This window comes from Rhinichthys klamathensis, unplaced genomic scaffold, assembly GCF_029890125.1.
Source record: "Rhinichthys klamathensis goyatoka isolate OS25496 unplaced genomic scaffold, OSU_Roscu_1.1 h1tg000069l_1, whole genome shotgun sequence".
In the NCBI taxonomy this organism is placed as follows: Eukaryota; Metazoa; Chordata; class Actinopteri; order Cypriniformes; family Leuciscidae; genus Rhinichthys; species Rhinichthys klamathensis.
In genome coordinates, this window is record NW_026606612.1 from 537,775 (window position 1) to 551,148 (window position 13,374).

At 37.1% G+C, this 13,374-nt stretch overlaps 2 protein-coding genes across 2 annotated transcripts in view; one reads left to right on the top strand and one right to left on the bottom strand.

The window, feature by feature from the left end:
* The window catches only part of septin3 (septin 3), a 132,545-nt gene that overhangs the window by 83,831 nt on the left and 35,340 nt on the right, over positions 1-13,374 (top strand). The gene's annotated exons all lie outside the window — the stretch shown is intronic.
* Positions 281-12,871, bottom strand: mcoln1a (mucolipin TRP cation channel 1a). Its single transcript, XM_056250472.1, has 15 exons — positions 12,686-12,871; positions 5,752-5,993; positions 5,140-5,304; positions 4,724-4,880; positions 4,287-4,368; positions 4,099-4,195; positions 3,840-3,939; positions 3,615-3,721; positions 3,385-3,534; positions 3,158-3,259; positions 2,691-2,813; positions 1,405-1,521; positions 1,228-1,317; positions 810-940; positions 281-430 (listed from the first exon to the last, which is right to left on the bottom strand). The coding sequence occupies exons 1-15, from the start codon at positions 12,723-12,725 to the stop codon at positions 394-396; spliced, it is 1,740 nt and encodes a 579-aa protein (XP_056106447.1). The 5' UTR covers positions 12,726-12,871; the 3' UTR covers positions 281-393.

A 13,374-nucleotide genomic window follows, 5' to 3' on the forward strand; every position in this document is an offset into this window, starting at 1 on the left:
CACCACAGCACGTGCACTGAACCAACATGTGGGATCAACATTCAGGGAGTGATTACTGTACATATCGCCTGCACGTCCACGTTTAACAGTCTTTCGATTCAAACCTTCTGGGCGTTTTAATCAGCATAGACAAAGAGAGGGTACTTGGCTCCATTTGGCAACCTCCAGAATTGAGTTAAAACTAAAAACAAGGGGAGGTAAAACTAGTTTATTCCCACTGAAGCGATTCTTCAGGAAAAATCATATATGCTCTTCTCCGCTTCAGGTCCAAACTGAAGCGACTGACTTCTTGAGTATTTAGTCTGGAGCTTTTTACTGGCTTCTGTCCTGTTGCTCTAGCGCAGTGTGACCAGCAGAGGGAGGTGCAGTCAGGCCTCAAGACCCATCACTTCACTAGTTCACAAGGAGGACGTCCTCATATGTGGTGGTTCTGCAGGGTTGCACCAACAGACACAATTACAGCATTCAGTTATATTAAAAAGTGAAGTATGTCATTTTTCGTGTTGAAATACTTCATGTTAAATGTATTTTATGTTATAATATTTTCTAATACCCCAATGTAAAGTCATGATAAAACTATACTATCTTCTATACTGTGACGTACATCCAAGTGCAACGGAATATTTAAAAAGTGAAAATGCATCGGCTGTTGCACTCAAAAGTGGAGGCAGAGGAATGAGAGTTTGTAGGGGCTGGGTTTAAATCAGAAGCTCTCATTTCCACTTGGATATACGTCAGAATAGGGAAGAAAAGACTTCCGTTTCTTGCCGACCTTAAGAGGCATTTTCTTTGTTTCTATAGTGACACACCTGTCACAGCAGCAGAAGAACGAGCAGGGCGAGGTTTCGATCCCGCGAAACTTTCCAGAGCAGGGTGTGTCGGTGCACTGAGCGATGAACGCGTGCAGGTCAGTGATGTGGCACGGCTCCTGAGTTTGATGCTGAATGGAAATGACAGGATATCACATTACCATACTCAAGCTATATATAACTGTCAGTGTCACCTTAATTAGGAAAAAACAACTTATAATTTACAAGAAAGATAAGCCAAAAATGACACTTTAATATGATTAAAAACAAACTAAAAAATAAACGTATTGAATTCTAAGTTTTAAAATGAGAGTTTCCCTATAAAGATATTCATGTTTGTGCATGTGCGTGTTGTGAGCATTATCAGGAAGAAAAACAAGTTTTTCATTTATATCTCTTTATCATCTCTCACTCTTACCTTGATGGTCTCGTAAGCTCCAGTGATGAGAGCGATAAAGAGAGAGAGCACCATGTAAATGAACAGAGAGATGAATGTGTAAAGGTAAACCTGCAAAAGAACAGTGTCTTTAGTGCTCTGAATCCTGTAGCATTTGTAATGTATGTACTTGTGTGAGGATGTGAGTGTTAAACTCACCTGACTGAATACCCAGACTAGCAAACTGCTCTCTTGCATGCCACTGAAGGTCACAAACATGTCATCTCCATTAATCAGAGAGAAAAGACACTCTGACACCAGCGAGAGAGAGCGGAACTGAGGATGCAAAACAAAAACTATAAACACCACATACAATAGATAATGAGAGAGAAGACACATGTACATTTCCTTATGTACATACATCATATACACTACCGTTCAAAAGTTTCTACACCTTAAGATGCATTTATTTGATAAAAAAATACAGTAAAAACAATAATATTGTGAAATATTCTTACAATTTCAAATGATTGTTTTCAATTTTAATGTTTTAACTGTAATTTCTTCCTGTGATGCAAAGCTGAATTGTGGCCGTCAAACGTCAAAGTGGCCGGAAGTCATTCATTTTCAATGTGAGCCGGCGGCGAGGAGGGTTGAGGTCAGGTCAACTTTATGGTAATGAGCTATGACGCGGTTCGGCGGCAACCAATCAGGATGTAAAAGTCCTCCGCTTGAGAGGATTCCAGAGTCCTGTAAACTTTGGTTCTGACCACATTAGTTCCCAAGCAATATAGAGGAGAGGTTGATCATGTGAATTTGATAAGAAGGCGTGCAACACTATTTATAGGCAACATTTTTGCGCTAGAACGCTTGTTTTTCAGCGGGAATGCAAATTAGTTTAGCACTTAACCATGAACACAAAAGCCACACCACACAAATGGCTTTTAATTGGTTTATTTCGTTAGCAAATATGTCACTATAATTGTTAAGTTCTTTCCATCGATCAATTTCTTACTTTCACATTTAAAAGATTCCATGAGGTTAACTTATACCCTACTTGGTCAAGTCTGCACAAATAACGGCCAACATGCTTGTTTGCTTCGCGGCGCCTTTAAATAAAGTTTTAAAAAAAGACCAAGCATTCGATCTACGTCAGAGTGTCCACGAATCTTTCTACGGCGTCATTGGCAGGGCGGCAGTGTGAACGCACAGTGACTCCAAACTTTTGAACAGTATGTGCATTATAAACCTTTTTACGGTTTCTTTTTTTACATTACAGCATAAATTAAACCAAAACAACTGTCATATTCCTAAACAAAATAATAATGTCAAAATTACTGATTGTTGCTAAATAAAAAAATAATACACACACACACACACACACATATATGCAAACATGTCTTCTTTCTGAACATATTCCATGTAATGCCACATTAAATTATTTTGAATTAATTATGCTTAATTAGCTTGTGTCAATCACAGACTGCCAGACTTAAGTTGTATACCTTAACATGATAGGGTCCCAGCACAATCCACCCACAGAAGCAATACCCGAGGTAGATCACCGCCACACAGCAACAGAAACGGATCACATTAGGGAATGCAGCTCGTAATGTGACAATGAGAATCTGAGAAAGGAAAACACTATATAGTAAACAAATTCCACATCCTAAGAAACATCTCAATTGTTTCACAAGCACATCTTCTCTAGAGATGTGGTCAATTTCAGGTGTATATACAAAAAATGTATATGTATGTTTTTTAAATAAATAAATAAAACGGTGCATTTATTCCAGAAATGTATAGAGTTCAACCAAAGATCTAGACATGTCAGCAACCTTGTTAAAATAATTTAATAAATAATATATACATATTTTTCATACTTTTTACAGTAAAGATCAAGGAAAATTTAAGTGTAAACTTTAAGTGTAAACTGCATGTACATTGGTGTGTGGGTGTGTTTGTCTCTCACATTGTACTTCTGAAAGAAGGTGAGGTAGCGAATAACTCCAACCCAAACCAATAACGTCGAGGTGCCCAAAAGGATCCCACACTCATCGTACGATGAGAGGTTCTGAGGGTTGAAACAAAGTATCATGAAGTATCCGTGCTGATTGACCTAATGCAATGGATCTTTGTTCACATCAATGTACATAAAGGTTTCAGAATATATTTCTGATGCACATCAGCTCGACTGACCTTTAGCTCAATGCCGATCTTAATCATGGAGCCTGTGATCGTGAGCATGTCGCTAATGATGAGCAGAATATACCATCCGTTAATAAACTCCATTCGGTCTCCCCAACAGACATCACGGTTCAGATAATTCCTAAAGTACTTTACAAACTCCTGAAGAGAGAACGTTAGAACAGGATTCACTAAGTGATCTTTGGCATATTAATGTGGATTTGTTTGATACAATATCTTACATTTTGAAGAATGATTCCTCTGATGATAGAGCGACCACAGAGGACCAGAGAGAGAATACACACCACTGCAACCGCCGCATCAAACCACACACGAGCATTACTATCAGCTGGAGACAGAGAGATAGCACGAGAACAAGCATATGGTGATTATCCACCATGTAAAAAATTAGGAAATCCCCAAAAATTGATCTGAAAAGTGAAGTGAATGAGGTAGTTGAATCTTACCATGTCCAGACACACTTGGGTCTTTACATTCCTTTATGGAGGCCTGATTATCAAGACTGATCTTAACTTTACCACTGTGGGCTTTGTTATCCAGCAGAATCTGAGCATAAAATAATAACATTATATACAGTAAATACAACTATATATAGGTACATAGCATTGTTATTAGTTAGTTTATATATACAGAATATATTAATAGCTCTTTTAAAATAATTGTCTTTTTTATTGGGTTAAAGTAACATTTCATGTGCAAACTCACTGTGATGAAGAAAGTGTAACAGTCAGGAATTTCATTGTGGATGATGGTCTGAAGATTTATAGCCTTTAGCTGGAACTGTATGGTGACATTAATGAGCCTGAGAGAGAGTGCGTGTTGATATTACAGTTTTAGATAATTCATTAATGGAAATAAGTAGAAAAAACGTTTAAAATCCTTATCTAACTTACTTATGGAACTTAAGGGTGAAGTTCCTGTAATCGCGGCCCAGACCTGCTGTGGGAGTGGCCAAAGGGTTTACGCCCATACAGTCTACAGAGAGGAAGAGAGAAATTGTTTAGCACCTAAACCAGCCTCAGTGGCCGACAGGGTCATCCGATGATTTATTTTAGAATACATGAGAAAGTGATTCCTGTGTCTCAGTAACAAGGAACTGCAAGTAACAACGTGCAAAAGAGGAAATGACATGGTCTTTTAGTTTTAGCAAGTTTTAATCAGTACTAATAAACAAACTAAACAATTAATTTATAAGTGTTGCTTGTTATACTAATAACTAATATTGCAAGTTCATTAAGTATCTGCCTTGATCCTATACACTGGACAGGTATATTTCTCAGATTAAACAATGATTGAACAATTGAGTAAAAAGAGGCCAAAAACGTGTCACCTGTGACCACATGCGGATCGATGTTGAAGGTGTCGTTAGCTGGGTCAATCTGGCCTTTTTTATAATACTGCTGACACAGAGAAAGAGCACTCCCGTTCACACCGACATCGTACACATATGCATAGCGGCCCACTGTCGTCTCCGGCAAAGCCAGGTACTGAAAGACAAGTGAAAAGAAAGGCCATTAAATAAGGCGTTTCAAATAAACATGACCATCAGCTATGGAATATATTTTGTCCTAAAAACAAATTCAGAAAACAAAATTGTGTTATGACTTGACTGGGCTCGCTGCCCAAATATATCCCCTCAAAATATATTCATTAGTTTCATAGTAATGATTACGAGATAATTACAGTGAAAAAGACACCATATGAATGAGAGTTAGTGTATGTGTCATTGTCAAAATTATACATTACCTGTTCTATTGTGTAATGCATATGATCATAAACATCTCTCTGTGTGTAAACAGCAAGCGCGTCATCTGAGTCAGCGTAGTCTTTGAGAAAGAGGTGTTTAAACGAGGCTGTGTTTTCCTCTTTAAACGTCACCGCCATCTCGTTGCTTAAGCCAAAAAGTACCAGCTGGAGATCATGACAAAGCAAAAGAGGAAGAATTTGTATAAAATAATAATTGCTAAATGCCAAATGTGAGTAAAAATAGTATACATATGTATATATATATGTGTGTGTGTGTGTGTGTGTGTGTATATACGTGTATGTGTATATATATATGTGTGGGCCAAATTTTCTCAACATATCATTTAATGCTCATTGAGAGGGCGAGATCTTGGTTTTAAAGTTTGGCTTAAATCTCTACGAAAGAAATTCATGCTTGCTAGCCGACTTAGCAAACTCTGTGACACTTCAGAGTGCAAATCCAAAGGTCAATTCTGGGATTCTAGGGAATGTCACAGTGGTTAAAAAATAATTTGGGGGTAGAACTGAGACTTTGAGCAGCAACACTGTCTTTAATAAGCTGTGGGTTGAGTATACAAACACTAGAAAGAAAATCTAAGAATAAATAAATACCTGTATAGTTACTATAAGAACCTTCAGCATTTGCAGAACCAGTTTAAAAGGTTTTCTGCCTTTGGCTTGGTATTTTTCACAAGGACTCATAAAGAAATATTTTAACTTCCTGCGCAACGCTTCCTCTTCTTCACCAGCACCTATCCAGCCATCTGTTAGCAGAGTCGACCTGGGGTTACTATACTGATCCATGCAGTCATTCGAACCATAGTGAGTCACCGGAAACATTAGCCTATCCTCTTCTGAAAAAGAAAGAGAGAGACAGATAGCATTAGTTGGACAAATCACAAAGCAAATGGTCTTTTTGCTTGAAACCACTGTTATTCTTTCTATTACATTTAACGTTACACACACTACCGACCCTCAAAAGTTTGGGGTCAATACGATTATAATTTTTTTTTTAATTATATTTTTATTCAGCAAGGATGCATTAAATTGATCAAAAGTGACAGTAAACACATTTACAATGATACAAAAGATTTCTATTTCAAATAAATCCTGAATGAAATTTATCTCGGTTTGCACAAAATTATAAAGCAGCACAACTATTTTCAACTGTGATGATAATACAAAATTAATGATTTCTGAAGGATCATGTGACACTGAAAACTGGAGTACTGATGCTGAAAACTCAGCTTTGCATTAAAGGAATAAAAAAAAAATGTAAACATTAAAATAGAAAACATTTATTTTAAATGGTAATTTTCACAATATTACCGTTTTTACTGTATTTTGATCAAATAAATGCAACCGTGGTGAACAAAAGTGTCTTGCGTAATACATACAGTGAATTAAACAAATTTGAATCAAAGTTCATACTTGGATCATCAGGACACAGTGGTGAACTTTATTCAAAGTAAGAGAAAAATAAAAGACAATTGAAAGAGAAGATGGCCTCAATAGTGCTTTAACGTGACCTTCAGTCTAACGCTACTTCAGTAAGTCAGAGACAGCCTATATGTTGCAGGTCCACTCAACAGATGAGAATTGTCTTTTAATATTAAATGAGAGTGAGAGAGACACGAGTTCTGTGTTTTACAAGTCGTCCTCTGTGTTGTCTTTATTTAAACATAGTATTCAAAACAATGAAGAAAATACAGTATTCTTAACTATGAATTTATTAATACACATTTGATCTCAGGTAACATTAGGTATCTCGGGTAGCTAAATGATACACCAACAGACTTCTCGATGACATAACTATACTAAAATCATTAATAAATTGAACATTCACTCGAAATAAAGCATTTATTTCAAGTTAAAGGCATTTGAGTAACAGTTTTTTCCTCTGAAACTCGACAATTTTTACTAACCTTTAGCATTAAATAAGAGAGAAACACTTGAGTTAGGTGTTATTATTCAAGCTGTGTTGTCTGAGGATGAGCCACAGTCGTCATGGTAACTCTCAAACTCTCAACTGCCACTCAGAATTTAGAAAATGCAGCTTAATTCCCTGCAATACTCACATTATAACACCTATCACTAGTACACACATGCAAACAACAAATAATATACATTCTTGAGACCCAAATTCAATGTGGGAGTCCACATATACATGCACAATCCGAAACTTGATATCTGACGCGCGTTCTCTTCTTCAAAGTGACGTGTGAACACTTGAGGAATGGGTGGTTGGGTGGTTTGTCAAAGACTTGTGTTGGCGTGAATTTGATCTATGATCTACTAGTGTTACTGTTAAGGCTTCATCGTAGCACTCAATGCAAGCGTCATGCACCACTTTGACATCTACATGAAGCGTTTCACATAATATCATGGATAGGATTTATGTGGTTGCCAGGTAGCAGGGAAGTAAAACGGGAACACCAAAACTTACTTTCTGTACGACTTGACTTTATCCTATGAATTCTGTGCACTGCCCTTGTATTGTAATGAAGTGAATTGTCGAATTTATCAGAACTTTGATCATCGCATTACAACGCTTGACTTGCAGGCAGCAAATCTCGATGTTTCACTCCATCGCGTGGTGGTGCAAGTCATGTGAAAGGGCCTTAAGGCTGGTTAGCTTAGTTAGCTTGTCAAGGACACGTCTTTCAAGTAGCCTGGCTGGTTTGTGAATGAATGTTGAATTTTGTCTCTGTGTGTGTGGCCTCTAATCTTTTTATCTTCATTTCTTACAATGAAAAAGTGTCAATGTTGCTTGCTGATGCACTTCCTGTTCTGTAAACATAGTCTTTGCTTTGCTCCTTCCTTCCTTTCTTTTTCCATATCACTTTTTAAAAATCACTGACTAAGCACTTCCCAAAAGCATTTTTATGTGTGAAACTACAGTAAATATGACTTTTTGAAATGGTGGCTTTATAAGCATGTTCTTTCTAAAGCAATTCTGTGAATTTCATTCAGTCACTAAGTGATTCATTCAGTCTTGTGTTATTTCCACAGTAGCTCTACTACAATGACCAGTTATCTCAATTTTGACTACAAGCTAGCTACCAAGAAAACGCCAGGTCAAATATCATTGAGAGAAGAATTATTACTATTATACTATAAATGTGTCTTTTCTGCTAAAAATTGTGTTTGTGATTTAAAATCTGCACACAAAAAAAAAGGTCTGCTGTGCTTGTTTGTAGGGCTGCACAATAAGTTTTATGCCGAACGTCACATGAACAAACAGGAAACCAGTGCTGCGTCCCAATTCCCCTACTTATACTACGCCCTTAAGTATGTACTCTTTTTGTGAAGAAAAAGTACATACTTTTGAGTGTGTAGCAAAAGAGTAGGCAAGCTTTGGGACATACTACTTCGTCTTCATTAACGGACAGATCTGTCGCGTGCTGCGTGCGTCCTGTCACCGTAAACTGCCCTGTCAATCATCTCGTCACAGTTTAAATCCTCCATTCAATCTAAGTTAATTTCTTATTACGGTTTCGGAGAGAAATGTTGTAGCACGTTCATCTGCCAGTCGTGGGTCTTTCATGCCGAGACTCTCCTCGTGTGTTTGGATTTTGAATATAATAATGCATTTAAAAGTTAATGGCTAAACATATCTTTGCAAAAGTTCACAATGATGCTGCAGATGCAATATAATGTGGACAACATTGAATAAATACATTTTCGTCAGGTTAGATACTGACAATTAATCACTCAAACCCCTTTATCTAAACCTCTCTGCATAACCGTCGGACTCACGCGTCCTCCATGTCTGTAGTTTTTGAACACTTTTCATTCGTGTTTGTAGTTCTAACCGAATCCTTGTCCAACGCGCGATGGGTTGTGGGCAATATCAGCCGTTAGAGTGTGCAACGATCTGCACTTCGGATTCTGACCGGAAATAGTAGACCATCCGGGTCTCTTTGGAACACTCATTTCAACATACTACGATTTGGGACGTACTAATTCTATTTTCGAATACTATTTAGGACGGATAGTATGCGAAGTGGGACGCAGCACAGGTCTTACCGCATCCGCTTGTCGGAGTTACAACGTTACGACGAAAGTTACGACGCCGACTTTTAAGCTTTTTCAAACTTTTTCAGCTAAACTAGCTAGTTAATTTGATCTAAATATTAGTGAGAAGAACAAAAATAAAACACTTTTAGATATGCACATGTGATGGACATCGATTATGCTCATCTTTGCTCGCTCCTTTGAAGGTATCTTGAGTAAAATGGCAAAAGACCTGAACCAGAAGCGATGCAACCTGTTCTACAGAATACGGAAGTTTGCTGCGCATAACCTCCATTTAGCAAAAAATATTGTGATTATATATATATATATATATGACAATATAATAATAATTTAATCATATTACTACTAAATAAAAATATCAAAAAAAAAAAAAAAGTTTACAGTGCACCAACAGTGTTAATTTTGACCGCAAATTTTGATTTATTTTTAGCACTAAGCCATATTGCGCGATTTCGATTTTATTTAGATTCGGATATATTCAGATGTACCACACACATTTATGCCAACACATGTAACGGAAATTTAGTGGAACAGCTTTTTTCATGCCTCATAAATACCACATAAATCACAATCCAGAGTGACAACACCTAATCTAGACTGAAAGGAAAGTAAAATACAAAAGTAAGAGGGTCAGCCACTCAAATGAGATTACTGATCGCAGCGCATCAGTGCTGACAAATGGGAAATTTCATACAGCTCCGTTTTATTACTTCATAGCAGAAAAGTACAGATAGGCGGACTAAATGCACTCATAATATTTCCTGTAAAGTTCCTGTAACGTCCACATTGAGCAACTGAGATTTCCCTATTTCTTTACTCTCTTGAACATCTGACCTGCAGATCACTGCATGATTAAGCAAAAAATGGAGAGAGACTAAGAGTATTTATGCAACTCTTCCTATAGGCTCCCATTGCTCTCTCTCTAATCAAAACCATCATTGTTCATCTAGCAGCAGATCTGTGTCACTGGAATCTTGCCTTATCACATTTTTGTTACTGTATAACAGGAAGATTTTTAATGCAGTCTATTGGAGTGATAAAATCTTGACAGCAAAATTGTGACACTCATGAGTGTCTGAAGTCTCTCACGAGCACTGGTGTTTGTCTACAAGCGATAGAGTCAATCAAATGCAAAGAATAAACAGAAAAATCTCATCCGTCCTGTTTTGCAGCGTGTTTTCATAGATCGTGTACAATGGCTCCTCACACGTTCTTGCTGTCATAAGTAAATATCAGCATGTTATAATAACCCTATCACACACGGCATCAACTTTTTTCGTTCGTGTACTACACGAGTGGCCAAGATCTATATGTCTAAGTGATCTATATCTATATGTCTAAGTTAAACAACAACATATTATGAAAAAACTAGTCATGCACAAAAATTTCAGCAACAGAAAATATTTGGCAAAAACAGAAAAAGAGATGAATGGTTTTGAAGGGCCGAAATCACTGATTGAAACAGTGACATTTAAGGCTGTGTACATTAATCTACCAGTCCACTGATTTTGCACGTTTTTGTCCCGAGAAAACTTTTTGAAGCATTTTGAAGATTCTCCGTAAAGTGGGTACATTTAAAAAGGTTGTTTTTACGTTGTAGTGTGGACTATGAAAACGGAGGTATTTGAAAAAGAAGATGCATGTTTAGCCATGTGACGCACACTGTACCTATGGTTAGACCGGCATGTGTGCTATTCACTTTCAAAGAACAATCTTCATATAACATTCCTGCAAATATGACAGAAAATTTACTTACAATTGCTGTCCTGCGGCAAAGCATGATGGCAATTGCGTTTTAGACCATACATGGAATAGCGATTGAGTGCGACCTAGATGCGCCATTAAGTAGTGGAATATTTTGTTTATAAAAATTGTTTTGTGTTTATTATGTCTGGTTTCTCTGTATCATCTCAGTGAGCTTTGATTATGTTTTACGCATGCGTAGTAAAATAATTTACGTTTCAGTGTGGACGAGCAACTTTAGGAAAAGCCATGTCAGCTGTGTGGAGCTGTGTGCACTTTACTGTGACCACAAACTATGCTAAAATAGCAATATTTAAATTTGTTTGGCAGAAAAATCGTGAGCTGACTCGTTGCATTTCGGTTTTGGTGTTTAAGTGCAAAATTCCTTTTAATGCATCACTAGAAAAAAAAACATGAATAAATTATATATAAATGAATAAATTATAAATTAGATATGTCGCTTGTGTGTAGAACTACTTTTCCACACAGACATTTACAAAGACTGCGCTTTTGCGTAAAAAAAAAAAAAAACTTCTCCGTCTAGCGCATGTTTTACAATGAACAAGCAGTAGGTTTGGATGCAAAAAGGTGATCTGTGTGAACAGACCCTTTTGCAACTGATTATAAATTTTGTAGTCAATGTGAATTGATGTTAGCATAGCAACCCATTTTGCTTTTGTATTTTATCTATTTTTGAGTAAAACCATAATTGGCAGGGGGGGGGGGGGGGGGGGGGGGGTGTTGAAAAGTGGGTGTTCATTGGATGTTGAAAAGTGGGTGTTACATTGTAGAACAGACTTAGACTAAATTTAAATTTCCTTTTGTATTCCCTTACAAAAATCCTTTGGAATAACATGCACAGATGACTCTTTCACAAAGACTAGGAACATGCATTAAGAAGATAAAATCATGAAAGCAAATACATGAAAATGTTTATTTTATGCTTACGTAAGAACATTCAAATTCACTGTTATTATTAGTATGGAAAGTGATATGGAGCAGTATTTTGGTCAACAAACCTTGAATTACTTTTTGGCCCTGAAATTTTGGTGGCCAACCAATACTGTGGCAGAATGTTTCATACCTAATGGATAACAAAAATGTGCAATAGGACCTTGGGAACGTCTGTCAGCCCATCAAAATGAAGAACTCAACAAAGCTGTGGTATAAAAACAGTTTCAAATCTAGTGTCCTCCAATCTACAACTCCCAAGACATATCACTGAGTCTTGAGCAGATCAGGTTTAGATGATTTTTATGGTCATTAAAAACTGAGTGAAATGAAAATGAAAACAGGTGTAGTGTTGTGATTTACGACCACATAAACACAACATCAGGGCTCTGTATTATGGTGTAACTACAGAAATAATGGAACACGAATGAGGAAGAAAAAACGAAAACAAGCAAGTGGAAAACACATCGCATACATTAATTATCCACTAACACAGCAGTCTATCCGACCTTGTGAATCATCCAAACCACAAGATATTCCACCAAACGTCAAATAGACTAAAACAGCACTAACAGTGTTATCCTGCGCTCGTGACCGTGATCAACAAACTTTGACATTTAAATTTTCTTGTGCATCTTAAGTTACTTCTGTGCAAAGCATATACATTACACAAGCACAACAACACAAAAAATAATAATAAAATCACTATTTTGTATTCCACCTCATAAAAATTCAGTGGTAGATCCGTTCTTCCTGTAATAACACCTCACTGACGCTTTAAAACATCACATGCATTATACAGCCGATCACTCACCGGAGGAAATGTTGACTTTATTCGCGTCCACTGCGGCCATGTCGGCGATTTAAAATCACGTGCAGAGACTGTCGGCATTAAAATCCCCGGTTAATTCACATCACAATAGGATCTGATTATGTTCAACAGGCTTTTTTGTTCCTCTGTAGTTATTTGACGGGTTCTTCTCCGGTTACCTCATGTTTACAAGCACTCGCGATTCGCGACTCGAGCAGCACAGAACTTCCGATGCTTGAGGTCATGTGACAACATCATGTGACAATCTGACGCTGCCGGACGCTGCTGAGATGCCATAAAACTTTCTGTGTGTGTGTGTGTGTGTGTGTGTGTGTGTACAGATGTCTTATGTTTTATAAGTTCTGAGCTTCTTATTATTTTAACTCTGTCACAAAAATGTGCAAATTTGTTTGGAATCCCTTTCTCAAATTTTCTTATTTTAAATAGGCTAGCAAGCAACTCCCCAAAAAATGTTTACTTTATTTCATATGATGCGGAAAACATGGTCATTCTGACGTTTTTTTTGAGGTGATTCAATAGATGAATGAAGTTGAAAATCAGTTTGAAACCATGCTGTCATAATTCATTTATTTTTCTGAGGTGAATGATATATGTAATGTAGGTTAGGCTATATACACAGATCTGTGGCCAAAAGAATTGGCAGTGACATACATTTTGTGTTTTGCTGCGGT